The sequence below is a fragment of the Bombus vancouverensis genome, chromosome 7 (assembly GCF_051014615.1).
Source record: "Bombus vancouverensis nearcticus chromosome 7, iyBomVanc1_principal, whole genome shotgun sequence".
Classification (NCBI taxonomy): domain Eukaryota; kingdom Metazoa; phylum Arthropoda; class Insecta; order Hymenoptera; family Apidae; genus Bombus; species Bombus vancouverensis.
The window spans coordinates 8,826,691-8,838,461 of NC_134917.1; the positions used below are offsets into that span (position 1 = coordinate 8,826,691).

At 32.2% G+C, this 11,771-nt stretch overlaps 2 protein-coding genes across 3 annotated transcripts; one reads left to right on the top strand and one right to left on the bottom strand.

Annotated features, from left to right (window-relative positions):
• Positions 1 to 4,012: 4,012 nt before the first annotated feature.
• Positions 4,013 to 5,713, bottom strand: LOC117159100 (putative GTP-binding protein 6). The gene is made up of 2 exons (XM_033338639.2): positions 4,546 to 5,713; positions 4,013 to 4,468 (listed from the first exon to the last, which is right to left on the bottom strand). The coding sequence occupies exons 1-2, from the start codon at positions 5,557 to 5,559 to the stop codon at positions 4,028 to 4,030; spliced, it is 1,455 nt and encodes a 484-aa protein (XP_033194530.1). The 5' UTR covers positions 5,560 to 5,713; the 3' UTR covers positions 4,013 to 4,027.
• Positions 5,714 to 6,151: 438 nt separating this feature from the next.
• Positions 6,152 to 10,868, top strand: LOC117159097 (rho guanine nucleotide exchange factor 38). 2 transcript variants are annotated; one of them, XM_033338636.2, is made up of 9 exons: positions 6,152 to 6,374; positions 6,463 to 6,640; positions 6,714 to 6,832; positions 6,934 to 8,361; positions 8,435 to 8,584; positions 8,661 to 9,281; positions 9,367 to 9,549; positions 9,626 to 10,231; positions 10,529 to 10,868. In XM_033338636.2, exons 1-9 carry the CDS (start codon positions 6,285 to 6,287, stop codon positions 10,718 to 10,720), a joined length of 3,567 nt encoding a protein of 1,188 aa, XP_033194527.1. In that variant the 5' UTR covers positions 6,152 to 6,284; the 3' UTR covers positions 10,721 to 10,868. The 2 variants fall into 2 exon arrangements, with proteins under 2 accessions (XP_033194527.1, XP_076476212.1); XM_076620097.1 differs by having other exon boundaries at positions 10,296 to 10,671.
• The last annotated feature ends 903 nt before the right edge of the window (positions 10,869 to 11,771 follow it).

Sequence of the window (11,771 nt, forward strand, 5' to 3'; positions counted from 1 at the left end):
CGAGTGTCGTGTCGTCTGTGTCGTGGCATCGAACAGTTGTTAAATATGAGACGACGGGTGTTAAGTTAATATTAACATATTATCAATCCCGCGAATCTATGTACTATGTACATACTGGCTACCGGGCATCTTTTGTTTAAGACGTATAGTAACATTCTTATTTATATATCATATAGAAAAAAATATATTTATATTATTATATAGACAGAAATACATATTTACTTCTAAGATCGAATAAAAAGATGAAACGAAACATGTTACTCGTCATGTCTCTCTCCTGTTATTCCAAAATTTGAATATCTATAATAATATACACACGTACAATAAACTTAATTATTCTGTGCAAGGTTCAACATTGAATTTCAAAACGATGAAACTTAGACGACTCATACAACTCTACCTTACTACATATCTATTTAAAAATGTAGCAGATAAAGTCGTGGGAGTGGCGATAAACGACAGACACCATTTTTGTTATTTATGCGTATAGCCAGGTTTAATTCGATTTCTCGACCACTGACGGTCGGAGATCAAAGTTCTGTACGGCCGATTTCGGGCCGTTCAATCGGCGTCGCAAAATATCAAGCCGTGGGAGCCGTAATTGAATCTGTAACAGCAACCGAATCAGCGCGATGTCCAATCATTGCATTATACGAGTCACTCGCCGATCGACATTCGTTAGTCAATCGTTCGTATAATTGTTGGGTTACAGTTGCCCGGTTAAGCTACAGCTTTGTAGTTGAGGTACCAGATAAACGAGCAACGCTAACAGCACGAGGCGGAGTGACACGTTGAGTGAAAGAAATACGATCATTGGCTCGTTAGATAGCGCGGAACAAGACAGAATTGTCCGACAAAATGTATAAAAGGCCTTCCATTTCACTTTATAAATAAACGTGCCTGGAACAATATGCTGAGAAAGACATTGTTATATATAGCATGCGAATAAAATTGGTGTCAGTTACAAAATCGGAATTGTCCGTGATATATCATCGACACTTTCGCTTGTCACTTTTCCTGTTTAATCTATTCAGAATCAACATTGCGCCGCGTAACATTTCATTTGTAATTTCTCCAGAGTCAATTTATATTATGGAATTCTGTTCTTAACGCTGCAATTGTGAAAGGAAATTCTAACGATTTACTTGGCTCAGTCACTGTTCCAAATGTTCCAATATAATCGTAATATTTAACTTCTATAAAATATTATAAATAGTAAAATAAAAAGTTTACCGTTTGCCTTTTACAGTTTGAAACAGGATAATCAAATAAGCTGTAACTTGTAAAATTTATTTGTAAAATTTCTATAAAATATTAAGTTATTTTATCACCAGACTTGTTACTGTTACGCAAAGTTACTAATATCTAATTAATTCCAATAGTTTACTACTTGTCGCTTATACAATTCCTCTAACATCAGTTGAACTATGCTATACAACTGAGAGATCCAGTATAAAGAGAAACATCGTAGCAATGAATATCCTACGGCAAATTTACAATGCATCGATTTAGGAACGAAAATGAGCTCCTCGAGACCAAGGATTCACATATGTCACGTATTCGTTTGAAACAACAGCATAAAATTCTCACTAACCCCATTCTGTTGCACGATCCAGTTAAGATGTGACGGTCTATGCGAATAAGATATGAATACCAAAGAAGAATGTAAGAAACGAAGAGTGCAAAACAACGACAGGTAATGATACATGTAACGCGTAGACACGCAAAGATTACGGAGATTAGAGTCGTCCCACAGGTTGGGAGCGGCGAGAATGTAAAGTTGTTGCTTTGTTACCTCGGTAAACAGTAGGAAAGCGGTGGAAATTAGTCGTTCGGCTAAAGCCAGTGGCAGGAGTGGCACCGCGATAATTAGGTTTCACTTGGTTCGCTTTAATAATCCAGACAACATGTAAAGTGCATTGCTGGGATCCTTGCATCCGTGAAAGCATAGCTACTCTGTATGAAAGTGTTTGGTGTGCGTGACCAACGTTAACGTTACCGCGGCCTGGCCACGGTAGGTGACAAATTTTGCAAGGACAGCCGGAATTATTAATGCCTTTTCCGCGGAGAGGTTGAGACGAGGCGCGAAATTAGCAAGCCCGAAAGCGGTACACGGTGCGCTACAAGCGAATTCCAATCGAGATAATGAAAATTAACGACGTTAAAGCGACGTCACGCTCGTAATTAATTATCGCGGCCCGTTTGCCCGGTTGTCGATCGGCCTCTCTTGGCACACCGGACCCTTTCCGCAAGGGAAGGGCCATAATCGCGATATCAATCCTTCATTAATTCCCTCGGCGAAGAACGAACGACTTGCATCGAAACTCTTCCACACGACGCCACGATTAATTCCTTAAGACGCTCTCTATATCTATATATGCATGAAACACCGGCTCTATGAATTATACATCACGTCGCCGGCACCCTCGCCGCGAACTTTCTTGCGGCGGATGATCGTTCTTGCACTCGCCAACAAAGATAAGACAAATAAACCCGCCTCTTAATAAACGCCACTTCCAAAACTGTTACCCACCGATAGTTTCATCGAAAAAAGAATACTTGAAGCACGCACGAATATTTGACGTTGATTGCTCGATAAAATTTTAAGCATTTATTTTTTGATTGACGTATACTGATGTACGTAAGTATTTTGACTTCTGGTACAATTCGATAAAAAGAGAAAGAGTGGTCTATTTGTTACGTAATAGACTCTCGTTTAACCGGCCCTTATGCGATTAAAATGTATACTAATTGTCATTTATCAGTTGTAAAAAAAATACAAATACATGTATAAATGGTTAAAATTCCACATGTATGTATGATACAAAAAAATGCATTTATTTAGTTGGATAAGAAAGCATGATTAAAGAATGTGTCAATGAATTTTCTGTTGGTCAATTGTTCTCATCAAAAATTAAAAAATTATCAAAAGTAAATTAAAAAGTTTCATTTGAGAAATATATTTTATATTACGTAAAGTAGTTTGAAAATATTCAAATACTTACACATTATAATAGTGTAAGTAATTGCATCCCGTTTAGCTACCGTCTTTGTTAGCTATCAAGAGTCGTACATCAAACTGCAGTTAGCTAGAGTGAGCTGTACGAGTACGTATAACGAACCTCCTTATCTCGTTTACTCTTCGCCGGATTTTCGTATCTCTTTTTTTCTACGAGCCATCCTCCACGCTTGAATTCTACTCTTCGATAACACGAAATTGCATCCTCTGCAACCCACGCGTCGCGTCTGAGGCCAATTTATATTAGAATGCGATGCACGATTTTAATGTGTGAACATTTGCATATGAAACCCTTGGAAACATTTCATTCAAGAATCCTATTTTTAAACATTTATTTTGAATCTGTAAAATTAGAATTTCTATTCATCTCCATTCCAAAATATTTCTATGTTCTGTATAATACTAGACAATTCAGTATACAAATAATAATTTTAATTTTCTACCTGTTTTGAAGTCGTAAAAATAAAGTAGATATCTAAGCTTGTTTTTACGTCTAGATTTGACAGTCGTAAAGATATACGAGTGCACACAATAAAGCTTTAATTCAGTTAACGAGCGCAACGAATGCTTTGGTTGAAATTTCGAGTTATGTATCATACATCTGGTATTCAGAAGCACCAACTGTAGAGAAACACGTGCGAAACACGTGTGCGGAATGGCTATCATAAAAGGGAAAATCGACTTGAAAAAGATGACTTAATCTGGAGAGCTTTGAGGTTGGTAAGTTTCATTTAATTTTTCTAGGGAAAACGAAATATTAGTTTGAATTGTTGGATTATAGTTTCATGCAATAGAAAATAAGACCCTAACCAAATTAGAAAAACTATTATGAGGATAAATATTATCAAAATTTTTATTTGTGCTCCATAATGTATTTTCTACTATTAAATGAAGATGGTGAACAGAATGGAACAAACTGATAAAATAAAACGAATTATATAAGCATTAGTCAATATAAATCAATTATATTACAACAAACACATGGTAGAGAAATAGATTTAAACAAATTTATTTAGATCGAGTGAGATTGAAAACTCGTTTAAATTTATAAAATATAGGTAATGTCATGAATACATCCATTATTAAGTATTGTGGATTATTAGGATCAGGCTCAGCGCTTAGAACTGTCGCTTCTTTGTACAACCACGATGCTTCCGTACTTCCATTTCCTACTCTAAAACGCCTCTTTATTAAATTAGGTGTACTTGTAATTTCTTTTTCTATTTTCGATCGTAATAAATCGATGCCTGTCAATTTAGTAGCAGAAATGGCAAACGTATTCTCTGGTATAACCTTTTCTATGACATCTTTTTCTACTACATCACATTTATTAGCAACGTTAATTATTACTTTATTTTCATCTACCATAGTCTCTATTGTTTTTTGAACATGTTGAATTTGAGCTCTAACATCAGGATGACTCACATCAAATACATGAATTAATATATCCTATAGAAGATTAAATACAGTTACTTTAAGCTAGTAGATAGATTTCAATATAATCAAAAAAATAAGATTTTACATACTGCACTTATAGCATCTTCTAAAGTTACTATAAATGGCTCTATTAAAATTTCTGGTACATCTTGAATAAAGCCAATGGTATCGATATATAATACTTTTAACATATTTGGAAGTAATCCTCCATGTACTGTTGTATCTAAAGTAGCAAATAATTTGTCCTCAGGTTGCAACGAAGCATCATTTGTCAATGCTTTTATCAAAGATGTCTTGCCAGCGTTTGTGTAGCCAATAATAGCAATGCTTGGAAAACCATAATTAACTCTGTGCTGTTTTATCCTTTGTCTATGTTCTTTTAACCTTTGTAGTGCATTTTTTAACTTTTTTTCCCTAGTTTGTAGCATATTCTTCATTTTTTCTGTATAGTTTATTCGTCCAATACGATAATTGGTTAAATCCATCATTTTCTGCTTTATGTATGGAAGTTCAGCCAAAGCTACCTGCAATTTTGCCTCTGGCGTCTTTGCATGTTCTCGGAAAATATGAATGACTATAGAATAACGATCATAAATTGGTAACTGAAGAGCCTTTTGCAACTCAGCAATTTGTACAAATTTCAATAAATTTGTACTAATAAATATACATGTAACATGTGGACATTTTGTAATATCTTCTTTCAACGTTTCAAGAGCTCCTACACCAACTAACTTATTTTTGTTCAAAGTAAGTAGTGGAACTAGCTTCTCACCAACAACGCTCCAATTAGTTAAAGTATTAATGAGTGCTTTTGCCTCGGCTAATTGCAACTGAGGTGTAGTATTTCTTTTCTTATTAATACCCCATTTTATATATGGTTGTATCACAAATACTCTATTTCCACCAACAGCTGTTCCCAAGCAGTCTTGAGATACCTGTGCATAGGTGTTCTTTTCTTCTTCGTTCTCCTCATATTTAAATGTTGTATAAGACGCATGTTTACACTGATGAATAACATTTAGTATATTAAATTTTCTTTTTATATTTATTATATATTGTGATTTATTTAAAACCATAACAAGCTTTTTTGAACACTGCATCATTTAATAATTATGTAATATTTGCTCCTTAAATATACACTTAAAAATAAATATTCCAAAAAGCAGTTATACACATACTTTCATAACCTCAAATTTAGCATGTATGTCGATAAAATATTCAACTTAGATTTTTTAATTAATTTCAATTTTAAAGAAAAATAACATTACATTTAAATAAGGACTGTTGTTCCTCTATGTTCAATAAGTAGGAGAGAAAACGTATAAAAATAAAGAATAAAAGCTTTTATATTTTATTTAACCTTGTTTAAAATGTAACTCTTGTATCAAACTGTTCGAAAATTGAATATAATGCCGGATAATATTCACGGTCAAAATAAATATAGATTTTAGTTTTAATTATACTCGTATTTGTATAAATTTGTTCTAAATAAAAGAAATCATTGCATGCACTTTTCAATTAAAATTAACGTTCTACTTCCTTTAATACATAGTATATGTTACAAGATTATTAAATTAACTTTTCGACGTATGTTTGAAATATTTATCAACCTCATAATATCTTGAAATACTTAATTCCTATGTTTTCGTGTGATATATTCAAACGCACGAGTTAAATTTGAGGATCGACGTAACTGAACAGATGTTCTTGCCACGTGACTAAAGGTCTTATCACGACACACTACACTGACAAGGTGTCAATCTCTCCAGAATTGTGAATTGTGACTTTCCAAAATTAAAAGTAGGATTAAATTAAGTTTTATATAAAAATGGAACCAGGAATACTCACGAAAGTTTTATCCGACTTTTTAACGACTGTTGATGGAGAGTTAAGTTTACATAAAGGAGAACATTTCTTGGTATTTTTAAAAATATATGTGTACATAAACATTTATTTATAACCCTATTGTATTTAATTACATTCTTCTTTTTGTAAAATTGGGATAGGTATATAGTGTCATAGATAAGCACTGGTGTTATGGAGAATCTCGCGGCAGAACTGGAAAATTTCCTTCAAGTCATTTACACAAAGTAGAAATTCCATCATTCCATGATTCTGAATGTTTGTTTGTATCAATTGCAAGCTTTCCAGGACAACAAGATGGAGATCTATGTTTTTCCGAAGGTAATTTGTGTTTGTACATATGTATACTTTTAAATAACGGAACTATTCCAATGCATATGTTTCCTGAATATAGGAGAAATTATTATTGGAGTACAAGATGTTGGATCTGGATGGTACTTAGGTCAAGTAAATTCTAAAAAGGGTATTTTTCCACTAACACATGTATGGCAAATTGACACTAAGTTATTGAAGGTATATTATTTGTATAAATTAACTTTTTAATCTAGTAATTAAATTGCATTTATTATATAAATAAGAAAACCATTAAAAACACTAATTTCTATCATTTTCAGAAAGCTTTAGAGAAGAAGATTACAAGAAAAAAAGCTAGAATAAAAACTAATTTAAAAGCGCAGCTTGAGGAAGAACTTGATTTGGTAGAAGGTGAAATAGTCACTGTCACAGAAATTCTAGGTGATGGTTGGTGCTATGGAATAACAAATGATGGCAAAATGGGTATGTTTCCAGAAGGGTTTATATCTTATATAAATGACAGCACAGATCAATTAGATATAGCATCTGTTACGGACAATAATTCTTCTATATCTATAAATTGCAATGAAAGTATATATAGAAACGTTGAAGAAACACCTTCTGCAAAATCCTGTGTGGAAGAACCTGCACCAAATTATTATGATTTATTTCCTGAATTCAAACCAACTTCTTCAAGTGTAACAGAAGATGTAAAAAATATCAATAATCTGAATACATTAGATGTAAATCCATATGCTATAACTCTATACCCATTCAGTGCTCAATTTCCAAATGAGCTTAATTTTGGAGCAGGAGAAGTGGTACATCTCATTAAACATGTAGATTCAGAATGGTTAGAAGGTACGATAGATAATCAAAAAGGCATTTTTCCTATGTCTTATGTTAACATCATAGTTGATTGTAGCGAAACAAACAATGAACAAAATTTCTGTAATCAAGAAACAAACACTATACAATATGATGAATTAGTGCCTGGAACTGAAGCAAAAGTGGATTACACTTTTAAAGCTCAAATGGATGGAGATCTGACTATTTTTGAAGCTGATACAGTTAAAGTAATTAATATGGTAAATTCAGATTGGGTTAATGTTGAAGATCACTTTGGTAAAGTTGGTTTATGTCCAAGAGGTTACTTGAGTCCATTGCCTATAGAATCATCAGATGTTAGTATTTTGGAAGATTTTGTAATAATACGACACGATGACGCAGTTTCTGAAAGAACAAAGGAAGAAAAATCAAAAAGACTTTCAGAACCTCATAGACCAGCACCACCTGTACCTGCACCGGGTAGTACTCCGCTACAAAAGGGTGCAACAGAGAATAATTCAATTCTAGATAATATGAATCATCAAATCAACATTACTGATAATGATAATTTAGAAATTAAACGGAAAAGAGCAGACCAAAGACAGAATGTTATATCGGAATTAGTTCTCACCGAAAAGGAATATGTTCGCGACTTAAGGATGACATATGAAACATTTAACTTACATAATCCAAGTCAACTTGAATCTTTGGGAATAGATGTGACTACTTTATTCGGAAATCTTTTTGACGTTATTCAAGTTGCAGAAGAATTATTAGATCTGATACTAAGGGCAATGAAGGGGTGTGATGAAGAATTACAAACTATTGGTCCTTGTTTTACAAGAATGGCTGAAAAACTAAAAGGCGTCTATGTAAAATATTGCGGAAATCATGAAGCTGCATTATTTTTATTAAAAAAGGTTATTATATTAAAATCACTTCTTTTTTACCTTTTATATGTTAAGTATTTTATAGATTACTATATGATTTCAGTATGAGAATAATGAAGAAATAATGAAAGTATTCAACAAAGGAATTGAAACATTGCGGTATCAAGTAGCTTGCTTTGATATGAGTTCTATTCTTATAAAGCCAGTACAACGAATATTAAAGTATCCCCTTATATTATATGAGTTAGTAAAGGTAAGTCATGCTAATACTTATATATGTATTACCAGTGTATTATAAGCTTCCTTAAAATTAGGCAACTATTTTATAGTGTACTGATGACAACCATCCAGATAAATCTACAGTTGAGGAAGCATGGAAGACTATGACTGCTGTTGCCAGTCATATTAACGAATATAAACGTAGGAAAGACTTAGTATCAAAATATTTGGGTAATGACAACACATTAATAAGAAAAATGGCTAAACTTAATATGCATTCTGTGGCAAAAATGTCTACCCGATTAAGTACACGATTTTCTGCTAGTTTAGGATTAACAAATGTTGCTATTGACCCAGAATTTGAAGAGCTTGTGAAACAATTTAGATCTGTTGAAAAATGCGTCTTACATTTAGCTAAAGATGCTGAACAGTGCCTTACATATTTAAGCGATGAATCTATTTCTGGAGAAATGATATCAGATTTCTTGATTCAATACTATCAAGGAACACCTAATGTTGAAGCAATGAGACTTAGAGACATAAGGTCCACAATTTGGTCACAATTCGTACAAGAATTGAAGATATGTTTGAAAAATAGAGTTAGTGCACCAGTTAATTGTTTAGCAACCTTATTAGAGGGACCTGCTGTGTTAATAACAAAGACACATGACAAATTACTTGATTATGACGCTGCTATCTCTAAAAGTGAAAAATATAAAGAATCAAGAATTGTGAGCTTCTATTGTATTTAATTATTTCTTTAAATAACGCGATTAAACTGTATAGACACATCACGACATTTTATTTTTTATATAGGCACAAGATGAATTATCAACAGCAAAAAGTAATTATGAAGCTTTAACACATCAACTAATGGAAGAATTGCCAATTGTGATTGATGCTGGAACAAAAGTATTAGTTGACTGTGTTAGTGCTTTTGCACAAGCTAGAAAACTTTTATGTGGAAAAATTACCAAAAGATATTTGTCTCTTTGCGAGGTATTTCAAATAAAACAATCGATATGTACGATTATGTAAAGGTTAAAAATTTGATCATATTTATTTATATGTGTAGACCTCGACTCAATTATCACGTCCGGACATTTTGGAGTCATTTTTAGTTAATCATAGTTTATTGTGGAACCAAATAACTCGTTTTGCATTTGCTGGATTAAACTCACGGATAGAAGAAGCTCAATCCACATGGTGTCCACAAGGGGAAAGACAAAGAATTGCATTAAGAAAGAAATACTCTAGTGATAAATTATATGTTGTTACAGAAAATATAGCAAGCACTTCCTCTTTGGATATGGGTGCAGCACATGGGACATTAGTCGCAGTGATTAAGAAGCAAGATCCTATGGGTGATGCCACTAGATGGTTTGTAGATAACGGTGTTGCTCAAGGATTTTTACCTTCAAAAAGTTTGCAACTTCAACAAGTAACACAAGCTGAATTACCCAATGAAGCTACTACTTCAGATAGATACAGTAATACATCTGTATCTTCTAATCTAATTTGCATGGATTCTCCTGAAAAAGAAATCAAAACTACATCCCAATCACATTTGAAAGAATTATTAGACCTTAACATTAACGAAGACACGAAGAAAGAGAATCACTATTATGGCAACATTGAACAAATTCCTAGAGTTCAACAATATCAAAATTTAAACTATGAAGTAAGTAATATTAACACATTCAAGTCTTTTCATACGCGCCTTCCCCAATAACATATTATTCCAGTTCCATATTATTTCCGTTAAATTACATTTTTATAAATTAAAATTGGAAACGTAAATGGCGTAAATCACCGGTGGATAACGTCGCCTGATGGTAATAAAAGATATGATTCAGCGGTGACCTACGCCGCCAGATAGAAGTGCAGATTGTGGTCCAACGGTGGGTCACGCCGATTTGAACGTGTTAAATATATTAAGGAAATTTTTGTTGTTAAACTAAATTACACTGTTTTCCAGTTTTATTATGCAGAATATGATTTTTCTACAAAGATACCTGGAACATTGCCTGTCGTTAAAGGACAAGCATTGAGACTCGTTAGACCTCATGATGAGAAAGGAAATGATGAATGGTGGCTTATGGAGGATCGTTACGGTAACAAAGGTTACGTACCCAAGAACTATTTACGGGATCCACCCACGGAAAAATAATAAACTCGCAAATAAAATATCAGTTCAGTATGTTCATGTATTAAATTGTTGATGTTAATGTTCCAATGCATATGTATAGTTTCATTTATTATAAAATTTTAATTAAGTCATTGAATAATGATTATATTAAATATTAGGTTTTGCTCGAGATATTATTTTTAATTTAATATTAATACATATCATTCGTATATTTTAATTTCATAGAAAAGTATTATAACATTACTGGTTTCTAATAATAGTACTTATGCTTACATGTTTTACGCTTAAAGGTACTTCCTCAGTATTTATTAATACATACATATATGTGTGAAATATAATTGAAAGATGTATATTTTAACTTTACTTATAATAATGCATTACTTCTGTGATACTATAAATATGTGTCACTTTAAATAATCTTAAAATTTTATTGTTTTATTTACAAATATATATAACTTATCTACATATTATATACATTTGAAATATCTATATATTATATGTATATGTTATACACATTTTTTAATTAACTTTATAAAATATCAATACTGTTTTGCATTTTATATAAAAATATGTACATATATATTTAATATTATACATTATCTTTATTGTTCCATATTTGTCAAATTATAAATATATTAATAAAATTCTTGTGTCAATATTAGTCTATCTAAATAATTTATTAAACACAAATTAATAATACACAATTAACAACAACAACAATTAATAATACACATCAGATAATACACAAATGAATAAGAAAGGCAGATTTCTCTGCTTGAAGCTCACCATCCAAATTGAGGATACTTGCGATATGTATTTTATGTAACCAAAGAAACCATTAATATGACCTATATTTTCATTAATAATTATTAATTTGCATTTTGAATTAGGATCAGCTGAAATTACTTTATAATATGTTCCCATAATCAAAATGAAGAGTATGGCACATAAGGCATGTAGAAACGATCCGTTTTATAAATAGTTATCGATAAATCAATGGTATCGATAGGAGGCACAGGAGGAAGAAGCGCAACAAAGTAAAAGAAACTGAACATATAAAATAAATTGCATA

What these genes read in the sequence shown, in the direction of transcription:
- LOC117159097 (XM_033338636.2), top strand. Translation starts at nt 6,285, where the DNA reads ATGGAACCAGGAATACTCACGAAAGTTTTATCCGACTTTTTAACGACT. An exon ending in AGATCTATGTTTTTCCGAAG is followed by an intron (nt 6,641 to 6,713) that starts GTAATTTGTGTT and finishes TCCTGAATATAG; the next exon opens with GAGAAATTATTATTGGAGTA. An exon ending in TATTATATGAGTTAGTAAAG is followed by an intron (nt 8,585 to 8,660) that starts GTAAGTCATGCT and finishes ACTATTTTATAG; the next exon opens with TGTACTGATGACAACCATCC.
- LOC117159100 (XM_033338639.2), bottom strand. Translation starts at nt 5,559, where the DNA reads ATGATGCAGTGTTCAAAAAAGCTTGTTATGGTTTTAAATAAATCACAA. An exon ending in TAGAAGATGCTATAAGTGCA is followed by an intron (nt 4,469 to 4,545) that starts GTATGTAAAATC and finishes AATCTTCTATAG; the next exon opens with GATATATTAATTCATGTATT.